The sequence below is a fragment of the Vicia villosa genome, linkage group LG3, assembly GCF_029867415.1.
Source record: "Vicia villosa cultivar HV-30 ecotype Madison, WI linkage group LG3, Vvil1.0, whole genome shotgun sequence".
In the NCBI taxonomy this organism is placed as follows: Eukaryota; Viridiplantae; Streptophyta; class Magnoliopsida; order Fabales; family Fabaceae; genus Vicia; species Vicia villosa.
This window is the reverse complement of record NC_081182.1, coordinates 17,624,284-17,639,403: the sequence shown is the minus strand read 5'-3', so window position 1 is coordinate 17,639,403 and position 15,120 is coordinate 17,624,284. Positions and strand designations below refer to the sequence as shown.

General features: G+C 36.1%; 1 protein-coding gene across 1 annotated transcript; it reads right to left on the bottom strand.

Moving 5' to 3' along the window:
- Window positions 1-2,134: 2,134 nt before the first annotated feature.
- LOC131660477 (uncharacterized) lies at window positions 2,135-5,315 on the bottom strand. Its single transcript, XM_058929721.1, has 6 exons — window positions 5,160-5,315; window positions 5,052-5,083; window positions 4,119-4,307; window positions 3,405-3,452; window positions 2,607-2,668; window positions 2,135-2,525 (listed from the first exon to the last, which is right to left on the bottom strand). Exons 1-6 carry the CDS (start codon window positions 5,225-5,227, stop codon window positions 2,421-2,423), a joined length of 504 nt encoding a protein of 167 aa, XP_058785704.1. The 5' UTR covers window positions 5,228-5,315; the 3' UTR covers window positions 2,135-2,420.
- Between the last annotated feature and the right edge of the window lie 9,805 nt (window positions 5,316-15,120).

The window sequence follows — 15,120 nt, the reverse complement described above, 5'->3', positions numbered from 1 at the left end:
TGTTGATAATGAAAATGATTAGGATCTATTTGACCTAAACAATTTTAAGTTGAAGTAAAAAGATGAAAATTTGGATGAAATTTCGAGAGGGAAACTTGAAATTTAAGAGAAAATGAAAGTGAAAGATAATCGTTATTGGTAAAAATTTTCCTAAAAAACTATATTTATAATTGAATAAATAAGTTGGGAAAAAAATAAAAGGAACTAGCCGTTTAACGGCTAGTTTGAATTTTTTAATATAAAAAAATATAAAGAACCGTTGCAATGTTTGCACCGTTTGCAAGCTGGAGTACCTTTAGAAAGAGAAAATATGTTGCCACCTGGAAAACATATATGAAGAACCTCCCGTTGGAGGTGGTCTAACATAAAAGATCAAACTTGTGTAAATTCACTAATGAATTGCCAGATAAAAATACCTTTGATTAGACATTACATAGTTATCATCTTCATTATATTCTAGAATTTGATGTTGGGGTTTACTTTTCAGCTCCCACATACACAATACTTTTCAACTTCCCCATTTGTCTATGTAATTGTTTTTACTTATAAAACATTCCTCCTCTCCTATGTAATTGTTTTTACTTACTCCTCCTCTCCAAATTATAAGACGTTTTGGGCAAAAAAATTATCCTAAATTATACTTAAGTCATTTTCCATTATGCTCTATGTTCTTTCCGGTTGAACAGGTGGCTAGTAACGGTCGGGTTGATCATCGGTGATGGTTGAGAAAAAGGGGGTTGTACCTGCAAGGCACTCTGATGCCAAAGCAAGTGAAGAAACAGGGAGGTACAACTGAAAGTATAAAATTTTGGATGAGAGAAATGGATTACCTTGCCCCCTAGGGATAGAGAACTATTTATAATGGTCTTGGTGGATTGGATTGGGTTTCCTCCTTTTGCGGACTTGGGCGCTTTTTACGATCCAGAATATAGGAATCCTTTGTCAAGTCGTGCCTGGGGGAGATAGCCGTTGTTGGGCACGAGATGCCCGCGTGCTCGGCTGATCACCAATTCTGCCCGGCAAAGAAGGGGGTATGTCCTTGCCTGTGTGCAGCGCGTGTTGGGCCAGTGTATGTTTGCCAAGGGTGGATTGGGCCAATTGGAGCAATTGGGCTTGTCCAGAACACTCTGTATCATTATTACTCTTCCTTTTTCATATTATCTTCGTCCCAACTTATAAGATGGTTTGGGCATTTCATAGGAATTCATAAATGCAACTATTACTTTTTATAAAAAAAAATGAAATGATGTATAACTTTACAAATGTTCTTCAATAATTACATTGAAAAACAAAATTAAAATAATATGAAAAAGAAAGAGCAAAATTAAAATAATATGAAAAAGAAAGAATAATAAACGATAGAGATTATATTTGGAAGACTTATATTAATGTTACATTGAAAATGAAAACTGACTTATAATTTAAGACAATTTTTTTCTCCAAAGCGTCTTATAATTTGAGATGTAGGGAGTATTTTTAAAGATAATTTTTTTCTCCAAAGCGTCTTATAATTTGAGATGTAGGGAGTATTTTTTTTTAAAATTGCTTTTCAATGTAATCGTTGAAGGACATTTTTATAAAGTTATACAATATTTTCACTTTTCTATAAAATAATAATTGCATTTTTAATTCGTGTGAAATGTCCAAAACGTCTAATTATTATAGTTATAATTTAGGACGGATGTAGTAATATCCTTATAAATGTCTCACAACCGATTGAGCTTCATTTAAATTAATAATCTTAGTCAAATCAGAATGGACCAACTTTTGGCTTAGGTAAAACAACCTATTTTTTCTTCTCAGAACCCTTATCAAAAACCCATAAATAGAATAAAATTTCTAAAATACGATTGTCCAAACAACAAACCTCCTGGACAAAGCTCCAAAAGATTAAGCCTATCAATATTGGGTTATCTCTACACCAGGAATGTTCCTAAAAGCTTAAATTTCACTTAAAAAAAAGAGTATTTACATGTCTTTCCTTTCGGTTTTCAGAATCTTGAAAAGCTTCAATCAGTTTCAAAATTTTGATTGATTCCTTCGTTTTTTCAACTCTTTCTGCGGAATCAGTCAGAGGGAAGTTCAGGAACAATAAAATCACACCATACCTTGATAAAATTATGAAAACCAGTACTGGTACTTAGCAAGCCTATAGAGTAAGCTTAATAATGTAAGATATCCCAAAGATGGAGAAAAAATCACCAAAGACATGGAGCTCAATCCTTACCCAATTTACACCTACACACGCGACACATATATTCTGATTCTGTCTTGCATATATCATGTGGCGAGTTGGACATGTCAATGTTACAAAGTCACAAACAGGTAGTCAAGTGTTCTTAAAACATTCAGCTGTGACAAGAACTTGATTATAAAATCACAAACAAACAATATCTAGATCACAAAATCCAAGTCCCCCATCATGTGTTGAAACTAGAATTGGTGCTCTGCATTTGGCGACGAAGTTCTCCCAGGAAGTCCCGCTGTGACATAGAAGGGGGAACATTCGCAGCTGGAGACATAATCTGCGGGAAAATATATATTAAAAGATCACATCAGATTTAGAAAGCAAGAGGGAGGGGAAGGAGATTTAATATAAAGCTTACCTGATGAGGAAGCCTGAATTGAGTCCAAACTGATGTCCCACCAGAATACATAACTGGTTTTTCTGAAATGTGAAAGTGGTAAAAAAAAGAAAATTAATAAGCAGAAATCAAGCCCATGCCTAACCTATCATATGTAGCACATAATCTACTATCACTGCATTTACAATGGTCGCTCATGATATCACTGATGCATATATAATATATGCTCACAGAGGCGAAAAATGGTTAAACAAGACATCCAAACAGCAATATAGAAGCTAAGGGAGTCAACACCACAAAGCTAATTAAATAATGACACCATAACTAAAAGAATAACGATACGATACCCATCACTTAATAAGTCTTCTCAGTTTGTACTATCAAATCGGTTCGAATAAATGTAATAAATCACGAGTAAAAGGCCAAATTACTGAGGAAAAGGCCAAATTACTGATACTGCATGTGGTTGAGATGAGCCCTCAAACCCTAATTAAGTGTATAAGGAACAGTGTATTTCGATTCGAGTCACCAAATTCTTGTAAGTATTGCAATTGCATGTTATATCACGTTTTGAATATATATAGTTGCCAAGCTTATAGTGAATTATAGAAAGACCTGCTGGCCTAACACAAATGGTTAATTATTGTAAAGGTAACTATTTTGAATTATTTCTTAGCTTTACCGGTGACCTCAACTCAATTCAGGAGAAAACTTTGAGACATGCAAAACAAGTTGAAGTTCCATCAACACTAAATAGTAAACACAGTTACAAATTTCACAAAATTGGAAAGGTAGTCATTTTGATGATTGCCCACTAACCAGATGAATCTTTGGGATTATTGTAGGACTGTATTGCAGCTGTCCAACCTAGAAACAGCAATTCATGGCCAACAGAGATAACATGTATTGTTAGTTAATAAATGATATTGACATAACAAACCAATAACAGCAAAGTAACAATTCATACCCTACCAACCCACCCTTCCCTCACTCTTCTCTTTAATGCAATAAATAATGATTGGTGGATAGCTAAGTAGATGAAACATGAAATACAACAGAATATTTAATGAAACAAAAAGCACACAATCATGTAAAAGCAAGACATGTATTCATTATAAGCAAAATAATTCTTAATAGTGTTAAATTATTTATTTATTTTAGACTTGAGAGTTGGCAATCATCTGTCAAGGAAACTTACTCAACATAACACAAACAAGTACTTTGGGAATTCATAGAGAATGAAGAAGCACAAATCATGTTAAATAAATAAAACTAAAAATTGGTCTTATCACCCCTTTTCCATGGACAAACCTAAACAAACCATCAAGATCAATATATTCTTATGTCCTAAAATCTTCATATCTTAATCCTATGCAAACCAATTGATAGTATTTGTCATGTATCAGATACTTATTATACCTTGTTCTAATGAGAAAACCTAATGAACTACAGAAATCACTAGGGTTAAAGAATATTAAACTTAATAACCCAAAATAGACAAGTTTTTGCAAACAAAAGGAAGGGTAGGCTCACGGTCATTGAGAAGCTGGGAAGCTGCACTGCTACTACAGCCTTCTAAAGCAATGAATCTTGAATAATGATTCTCATTAAGAATATTACTGCTGCTAGCATCTCCATGGTCTGGAACTTGAAAGTTTCTTGAAGAAGCAACTTGATTCTTTTCTAAATCACTTCCAGCACTGTTTGTTCGATCAAGCCGATCTACATAATTTGATAGAAACCAGACGACATGTACAAATTAGAATCGAACAAAATGGGTGAAAAGTTTTACCATTGCTTGATATCAGTTATATAAATGAAACATAATACATGCATTACATTACAAATAAAAGGAGGGAGAAATCCAAATGTACCAAGAGCATAAAGACTTATTCCCCGACTTCAACCACTTATTTTACACATATCTGATGGCTAAGAGTAACAAACAGTAATCCTCATATGAAATTACTTTTAGTTTCTCTCCCATAAGACCATGCTTGAAGTCTGAATTCATTACTCTTATTATGAGTCCACGGTGCCTTGGACCCCCACTGATTCAATGTTTTAGCTAGGATTGAAGCTCTTGTTTATTAATGTTTATCGTTTTAAAATTTTACTTTTGACCCCTACAATTTTCATGTAAACTAAAATTGGAGGCTAGTTTGGTTGATGTACAGAAGAAACTAATTAGTGTATAAAATTATGTGACAAATAATTTTAAAATTAAGATAATTGAACTTTGACTTAGATGGTTTGAGTATGTGTGGAGAAGACACCGATAGATTATGTAGCAAAGAGAGTCTATCAGAGGTAGGGTAGCCTAACTCCTGGAGGGAGAGGAAGACAAAAAAAAACTAAGGTGAAACAAAAAGGGGATTATTTAACATTGCAAAGTAGTAATAAGAAGAATTAGGGATAATCATAATAAATTAGGGTTTGTAGATTAAAGAAAGAGAGGTAACGAACCAGAAGATTTGCGTCTATGGGTAGAACGGTTTCTGCAGGAAAATGATGATGATGATAAGTAATAGTTAGAAATGGTAAAAAAAGAAAGAGAAAATAGAATGAAAAAACCTCTGATTGGGTGGAGCATAGCGCTTCACCGCAGTGGCAGATTCTGGTGGCGGAGGGTTTTCCAGCATCCCTCACTCTCTCTCTCTCTCTTTCAAAACACAATAACAACAACCCTGCCTTCGCTCGCTTCGTCCCTTCCTTTGACCATCAATTATTATATTTTTTATTTTATTTTATCTAATTGGTTCATTAAATCGATCTCATCTTCTAACCCCTTTTTTCTTTTCTATTTTAAATATACTATATATTTTTAAAACTACTTTTAATTAATAACATTTCACACATTTTTTCAAACATAAATAATTTTATTAAAGTTTATTTTGAATGTATAAATACATTAAAAAATGTGTTTCAAAAGTTAAATCTCACAGTCTCACAAAAAATATGCAATTGTTTATTTAGTTTTTTTTTATAGTTTAAGAATAAAGAAATCATAAAAATAGTCTCAAATATATAATATCTTTATTAGTCCATATTTCTTAGGGTGAGTCTGTTTGACGGATTTAAATTACAATTTCAAAAATATTATTCTTTGAAATGTTAATTACAAGAATTTTATTCCTATCAATTTGTTTCGTAAATAATGAAAGTTCCCAGAAATAGTTTAGAATTTTATTTTATTTATATTTTTAAATTTTTAAAAATATAAAATAATATATTAAAATAATATGAAAGTGGATAGTTATAATATAAATTGAGTTTTTATATTAAAGTAATATCTATTTTTAAATATATTTCAGAATTAAAATAAGCTCACTTTCTCAAAGTTATTTAGTTATTGTCATTATTTATTCTTTTTAATCTGTAACATATTTTTTGAAATATCTTTATTAGTTAATAACTAGTTGTTCAATATCTACTCTTTAAAAAAAAAAAAAATAGATCAAGTATATTGAAAGACAAAAAACAAGTTACACAAAGGAGATCAAACCAAAATTTCTTAAGCGGTACCAAGCTTATCTAACATAAAATCTTTTTTAATATCCCTATACACAAAATTGAACCAATTGTTAGCTCTAGACATGATATCAATGGTGGCTAACGAATCCACATAACCATTGACTTTTCAAAAAATATGAGCAACCAAAAATCTCATGTCAAGAATAGTAGATACACAGTTCAACTATCTAGATCTTATCTTTCAAGAAAAAAGGTTACAATTGTTAAAAGCTTTCACGACAATTGTGGAATCGAATTCAATCCAAAGATTATCCCAATTTTTCTCCCTAACATGCTTCATTGTTGTCATGGTTGCAGTAAGCTCCACATATAATACATTGCCAACACCCAAAAAGTTTGCAAAGCTTCCCATGATACCAGCTACCTCATTCCTGAAGATTCCCTTCACAAGAACAAGAAGAGGGAACACTTATAGCAAAGCCATCAATGTTACATTTGATCCAACTCCTATTAGGAGGTTGTCAAAGGATGTTTATGGTTTTCTTGACTTTATGAGGATGAATAGAGATCTTTAATTTCTTCGAGATGCTAAAATTGTCCATGGAAGAGTTTGAGGCTTTGTGGTTTATTTTCCCACAAAATTGGTAGTGACAGCTATGAAGGCAACACGAGTTTTCTAGTGGACCATCCTACCAACAAATTTTATATAGTTTATAGCTTTACAAATTTTTGAAAAAAGGCTAACAAGACTAGCATTGAAGGTAACGATCAATTGAGGTGACCAATCATTTCTCATAGCTTGCTTGCAGTACAAGAAATTTTTTAGAGGCCTGTGAATGTTAAAGGAATCTGATAACTACTTCCAAATGTGAGACACAAAATTGTAGTCAAAGAAAATGTGAGATGAATATTCACAATCTCTATTGCATAAAGAACACCTCGAAGTAAAATCAAAACCTCTTCTAGTCATGTTTTCATCGGTGGGAAGTCTGTTGTGCAGAAAACGCCACATTAAGAAAGATTTAGACGGAGGTATGAAAGGGTTCCACGGAAATCCAATCCAAGTCTGAATGATAAGGTTTAACTAGAAAATTATATGCCTGCTTAAGGCTTAAATCACCATTCTTGGTGCCGGACCAAACCAACATGTCAACAATACAATTATTGAGAATGAAACACAAAGATATATAGTTCAACAACTCAAGAATAACAGTTTCAAGGATTGAGGGAAGAGATCAAACCTTATTGTGTAAGTATTCTAAAATCTTGTAAGATAGAGTGTTGTGGTACATTGGGTGAATACTAAATTTCTTGACAAGAGGAATATCCATCCAGCAGTTTAACAAGAAGTTAATTTTCTTACCATCGCCAAGAAGCCATTTTGAATTTTCTGCAATAGTACAATAATGGTTCTTGAGTCCACTTCAAATGAGATGAGTCAATATGATGCGAGATGACTCTGTTGCCTTGAAAGACTCTAGAACAAAAAAGTTTATATCAACTATAATTTGTCAGCACCAAGGACCAACAGAGATAAAGACTAGCAGCATCGTGAAGAACTCTCAAGGATTTAATCCTAAGCCTCATTCCTTGTAACTTTTGTAGCATTTATGGCAAGCTATAATGACCACTTTTCTTTTGTCCAAATCCCCATCCTGTATGAAATTTCTCATCCGAGCCTCTATTGTTTATGATACCACAAGGTAAATTATAAATAATCAAGTTATGTATCAACATGCCATGAACAACAACTTTAACTAGTTTAAGCCTTTCATCCACAAAGAGAATACTAGTTTTCCAAGCAGTAAGCTTAAGTATAATTCTATTAGATATGAATTGGAAATGGATATTCTTAGCTCGGCAAAAAAAAAAAAAACAGGGGCACCTAGATAAATAAAAGGAGTGAAGGCCATATTAAAGCCAAAAAGGTCATCAATACTCTTGTGTCTAGACTGGTCAATTGCACCTGCAAAGATAAGATATTTGGTAGCATTACATGTTTGGCCTGAACGTTGAGCATATCTTGCCAAGAGATTGGAGAGAGTATTGATGGACCTCGAGTTACCCTTATAAAATATCATGAAAATTTCTTTGCCAACCTCCCAACTCTCTAGCCCACCTCTGGTGAAAAACCCAAACTACCCCTGACTTCGGAAATGCATTTCCGAAATGTAAGAAAAAGGTGTTTTCGGAGATGCATCTCCGAAAGCGCCTTTTTTTTTGAAAAATTTAACTTATTTCGGAAATGCATTTCCGAAAACACATTTTCGGAAGTTCATTTCCGAAATACTGCGCGTTTTGCAGATTAAGCAAAACAGCCCCCTCCCCCAAATCATTTACCCTAATCTTCTTCAAACTCAACCCCAAAGAGATTTTTGTGCAAACCAGTTCCAAGCTACCTCAAAGGCTCCATCTACTTGCTCTATTACATTCTAAAGTCCTTCAATCTATTCAATAGGTAAGCATTTTGATTTTAAGATCTATGATTAAAATGTATATTAGGGTGTTTACAAATAGCAAAAAATGTATTAGGTTAGGTTTATAGTGATATTTAGGATGTTTAAAATGTGTATACATAGGTTTGAATTTTGATTTTGGGGTCTGCCATTGAAGGTTGCAGAAAAGCTCTGCGCAGGGGTGTTTCGGAAGTTCATTTCCGAAAACACCTCCATCCCAGTTTCGGAAATGAACTTCCGAACTGTATCAGAAGTGCATTTTTTTTTGTTTTTTCATTTGTCTCGCATATTAATCGATTTCGATTGTTTACAGGAACATGTCAGGCAACCAGCCAGCACGCATCAGACAGGGCAGGGAGTCCCAGACTACGTCGACTAGACGCGAGCGGGCGGCGGCGCAGCTGGCGTCGACCAGGGACGGGGCCGGGGACGCCGTGTGCGCGTTCCACAGGACTTGGTGGAGAGTTCATCTGCTTCAGGCTCTAGGAGTAGGCTGGCTCGGGTATCTTCTTCCGCCAGCGAGAGGAGGAGGATGGGGATGAGGAGGAGGTGATACCAGATGTTGACCCTCCAGTCGAGGAGGAGGAGGAGCAGGAGGAGCAGGAGGTGGATAGCTATCCGGGAGGGCCTTTTGACACTTCCCTGCTGATTCACTACCAGGATCACGTCGCTCGGCGGATCTAGGAGGGAGAGGTATTTTTTTAACTTAGCCGTTTATTTGTCACCATTTTTTATAATTTTACCGTTTATTTCTCGCTTATTTGTTTTTTTTTTGTAACAGGAGAGAGAGCCATTGAAAATGGTGAACCACTCCGGGAAGATTTTCGGTCTGTTTAAACCATCAGCTCAGTGGTTTAACGACCATGTGCGAGGTTCAGGGCTTAGCGGGCTCTGCATGACCGGGTACACCACCATCAGCACCGGCATGCAGGGGGCATTTGTGGAGCGCTGGCACAAGGAGACGTCTTCTTTCCACTTGCCGGTGGGGGAGTTGACGATCACCTTGCATGACGTCCAGTGTCTTCTCCACCTGCCCATCAGGGGGTGGCTGTTGGACCACTCCAGGATCCAGAGGGTCGAGGCCATTGAGTGGATGATGCACTATTTGGGCATGCCGCGCGAGGTTGCTCACCTGGAGTGCGTCTCGACTTCTGGGTGTCATGTCCGGTTCAACACACTGAGCCTCTATTTTGAGTTCCACCTGGACGCGGCGGTCGAGGCCGAGCAGGAGGGTAACGACCTATTCAGGGAGTACCACCGCGGCTGCGCTCTCCGGTGCTGGTACATGCAGGGGTGGCCCTGAGCACGGGCTCGCGGGGCGGGAGCCCAGGGCCCCATAATTTTAGGGGCACCAAAAAACTTTTTTTTTACCCCTATATATATTAAAAGAAATTTTTTTAATATGAAAATACTTGTTAGAATTTTATTTTTGAAAAATACTTACAAAATTATAGGGACACTACAAAGTCAAAAGTAATAAAAGAATGTAATTTCCCGTGAATAAAATATAGAATAGAATAAAATCAATTAATTCTCCTAAAATAAAATCAATTAATATTATATCTATAATTTTAGCAACTAAAGAGTTTAATTGAGACACAAAAATTAAAATAATGATATAGAGAATTTTTTATATTATTGATAATGTTATTTGATAGGTTAGAAATCTTTTAACCATGCCAATTTTAGATTCAAGTTGTATTAATAAATTTTGGAAAGCTTTTATTAAATTTTTTTTAGGGAAATTACGTGAGATATGTGAGATAAGTAATATATGCAATGTATTAATTCAAACTGCTAACATATTTATATTGTATTTATACTATATTTTTTAGAGTGTTACAATCGATTTATACTGTATTTTCTCATTCGACGTTGGAAAATTCTTAGAGACAATGTGAAAGGTTTAACTATTAAACCATTGTCACAAACACGTTGAGAAAGTCATGTGAATAGTGTATATGCAATTAAATCTCAAACTTCATATGTAAGAGAAGCACTACTTCAACTAGCTGGACAAGATAATGATCCCAAAATTAAGAGTGAAACCGAATCTTTAGCAACTCATGGAATTGGAAACTTTGAATATTTAGTAGCTATGATTATTTAGTTTGAATTGTTAACGGCTGTTAATGAAATTAGCAAAAGTTTATAAGAAAAAAAGACATGCGTATAATCTAGTAAAAGGTTTGATCAAGTATTTGAAAAAATATAGAGAATTTGAATTTGTAAATGCTAAGGCTAGTGCTGAAAAGATTGGAAATGAAATGGAGATTGAAAGTATTTTTATTCAAAAACGTAAAATTAGTATAAAATAACACTATGATGAAAATCCATCTCAACCCACACAACTGAATCTTGAGTCTGCTGAAGAGTCTTTCCAAAATCACTATTTCATATATATTATAGATCAAACAATTGGCTCTCTTAAGTCTGCTGATAGAAGATTTTATCTAATTATTTCTTTTATCCTTATGTATTTATTCTTAAAAAAAAAATTGGGGCACCACTCTTTTGATTCACCCAGGGCACCCAAATTCAAAGGACCGGCCCTGGGTACATGCATGTGGTAGGCGCTGCATGCTTTGTGGACAAGAGTGCCAGGTACGTCGACGTGGCCTACCTCCGCTATTTCATGGACCTGGATACCGTTCACCAGTGGAACTGGGGGTCAGCTACTCTGGCATATCTCTACCAGAAGCTGAATGAGGCCTCCAACTGGAGGACGAGGCAGTTGGTCGGATCCTGCACACTGCTTACGGTACGTTTTATTTTAATACATTATCGTATTTATTTATTTATATATGTTTCGTATTTAATTTTAATACATTATCTTGTTTCTGCTTCAGAGCTGGATCATCTCCTACTTCTCCCACATCCACGGCTACCACCTCGATCCTGCGTACGTGGACGCCTTGCCTAGGGCCGCCAGATACGATCTCCAGAGGGGGAACAATACGGTGGGACCATACCGTGGATACCTGGACCGCACTCTGCACGACGACGTCACCTGGAGGCCGTTCATCGACTACGCTCGGATTGTCCCCTTTGACGGCATTGCACTTTATTCTGGCTGGTTGGCTTGCGGGATCGGCATCATGGTTCGATATCTCCCTGAGCGGTGCATGCGTCAGTTCGGATTCGTGCAGCGGATACCCAAGTCACCCTTTGAGGCTGCTCCCGACACTGTGACCCGAGTGCAGCTCACTGCCATATGGGAGCATTGGGAGGATCATGTGGTACGGCTGGAGTACCGTCTCACTCGGGTCACCCAGGACTGGCACAGTGAGGAGGGATACGTCACATGGTTCTACCGGGTGTCACATCCTCTTCTGAGACCCGACATTCCCGACGCTCCTAGGCCAGCACACGAGGAGATCCTGGAGAACCAGCAGGCCGAGGATGATCACGCCATTGATCTCATGTCGATCTGTCAGCGGATATCGATGCTTGGGCGGGACGCATTGGGTCGAGGTATCGTGGTGCGGGGCGGTCCAGAGGCAGTCGCCGTGATGGAGATGATCGTCACTGATGCGGACCGTGCGGCGACATACAGGCGGCAGAGGAGGTCTCAGGGCGAGAGGTTTAGGCACACCCAGTAGTGGTCGGGTTTATATATTTTTTGTTATCGAATTGTATCTTTAGCACACTATTTTTATTTTTTTCGGTTTGTATATATTATTTTCATCGGATTAGTATTTTTTTTTTGTTTATTTATCATATTAGTATTTTCAGTTTATCTATTGCTTATTTTATTTGGCGTTTACGTTTAATTAAAATGCGAGACTGTTTTAGAAAAAACATAAAAAAAAACACAGTTTCTGCATAATTCGGAAATGAACTTCCGAAACCTCCCAAAATCTGAACAAAGGTGTTTTCGGAAGTTCATCTCCGCAGACACCCCCCATGAGGTGTTTTCGGAAGTTCATCTCCGAAGACACCCCCCATGAGGTGTTTTCGGAGATGCACTTCCGAATTAAGGAATTTTTTTTTAAAAAAAAGCGCTTCGGAAGTTCATTTCCGAAGCAGGGGTATTTTGGGATTTTCGCTGGGGGTGACCCCCATAGGGAGGTGGATAAAGAAAAAATCAATATCATTATGTCTTCAACATAAAGGGTATGCGATGGAACCATATTGTTTATAGAGCCTTTCATCAGAGATATTTTCTTGTCTTCAACAAGTTTAGCAATAACTCTGCTCAAAACTTCTTCTGCCAGACAAAAAAGAATAGAAGATAGTGGATCACCCGACCTCACACCATTGGAAAATTTGAAGAAACCATTTTGCTTATTCATTCATGCCTATAGATAGATGAGCAGGTTCTAGAATTATCTTGATCCAAAGATAAAACTTTTCAAAAAAACAAAAGCTGATAAGGTTTTGAGAAGAAAGGACCAACTTAAGTAATTAAGGGACTTATAAATATCTACTTTGAAAGCAACATTTCCCCCAAAACTTTTATGGTTTAGAAGGTTCATACCTTTAGAAGCAAGGCATGTGTTATCCCTTATCTTCCTACTATTCATAAAACCATTTTGCTCGTGAGAGATTAGAGCTAGGTTTTTAATCTCAGATAGCAGCGCGTGACGCCAGACCTCCCAAATGTGGCATAGCGGATAACGGGATGACCGCTATTGTTTGCTTTTAAAAATCAAGGTAAATACTTAATATGAAAATATTAATACTAAAATAGATTCCAAAAACATACATAAATACTAAAAATATGTTCCAGCAACATACATAATGACTTAAAAACAAAAGTTGCAGATATAAACCAAAAGTTGCAACATACATAAACCAAACATAATGACTCAAATTAGGAATGTACTCAAAATGACTAAATCAAATTCTAAACGTAAACAAAATGACTAAATGACATTCGTCTCATCTTCACTTATAAGTTCCACCATATTAATATCATCTTGCTCATCACTTGATTCAATTTCAAACACTTCTTCTTCCACCTCCAACTCCTCATCTCCATTAGACATTAATGTAGCAAGGTATTAAACTTAAACTTGAAGAAGATGATGATGCCATGGTTCCTAAGTAGATGTGAATGGATGAGAAAAAGATGAATAGGTGAGGAGGAAAGTGGAAATAGGGTTGAGAAAGATTGATGTTTGTTGTGAAGATTAGAGAAAACGTTGAACTTGTTATGAAGAGAATGAGAAGGAGATCTTGTTGTGAAGGGAAAAGGTGTAAGCGTGATGTGAAAACAGGGGAGAAGGAGAATGACAGCTGATTTGAGTGAAGAGAGAGAATTTTAATGACCTAATGTCTCACTTTTAGCTTTTATATTAGTGAAATAAAAGGGAAAAATACAAGTTTGCACTTAAAAAAGTTCAAAATTATAGTATTGACCTCATATTCACAATAGCGGTTTGCAAAGCGCTACAAAACCGCTATAGCCCTGGTATTCCACCGCTACGCCTCCATAAATTGCGGCCGCTATTTCCGCTATTTTAGATAGCGGTTAGCAGCGCAAAAGCGTCGCGGCGAGGTCCTCTACCGCTACGCTACACCACTATAGAGCGCTATTGACAACCTAGGATTAGAGAAGGAAGAATTGAGTCCAACCTACCAACTAACACTTTAGTGATGATTCTAAATTTGAAATTGGATAAAGCTATAGGGCCGTGCTGGTTCTAATTGTCAGCTTCCTTGCATTTAGGAACCAAGATTAAAGTGTTGGAATTGTAGCGAGGCATGATCCAATCTTGAAGGAAGAATTGAGTTATAACATTTGTGACATCAACTTTGATGACATCCCAATAATGTTGGTAAAAAAAAGCTCCAAACCCATCTGGCCCTGGTGCAACATCAGATTTTAGGTTCAAAATAGCATGACTAATTTCATCTTTGATAGGTATATTGGTGAGAAAATTGTTAGTTGAATAATTCACTAAAGAATGGATTATTTCATCAACTAAACCATTGTCTTGCATATTAGAAATTTGATTAAATAAGGACTTGAAATGATTTTCAACATGCCTCTAAATAGTATCTTTCTTAAAAACAACCTGGTTTTCAATAAAAAAAGAATAAATCATCTCGATTTTGTTCTTGATTTTGGCATACGTGAGGAAGAATTTTGTATTTTTATCCCTTTCGAAAAGGCTTCTTCTAAGTTTAGAGCCACTTCTATTCTAGCCCGAGCCCCTTTTTATTCCCCATGAAGCAAGTCAATGAGACCCTACACCTCATTAGCAGTCTGAATATTCCTGAGCTTTGTCTCAGCTTCTTGAACCTTGAGTTGCACATTACCAAAAATGCTCTTATTCCACTCCTTTAGTTTAGTATTTAGTACTCTCAATTTCTTGTCCAATATATACATGGGCAACTATAGATTTGGATATTCCAAAAGTTCCTTATAAAATCAAAACAAGAGTCATGAGATGACCACATTTTTAAGAACTTGAATTGAGACATAAATTTAATCTCATCCACATCAAAGTTAAAAAGAATGAGATAATAATCAAATTTTTACCCTGATGAGAGTATTGCAAGAGAAATTGTTGTACATATCAACCCAGTCTAAATTGCACACAACTCTATCTAACCTTTTCCCAGGTATGGCCATATTCCTTCTTCCATTGCACAAG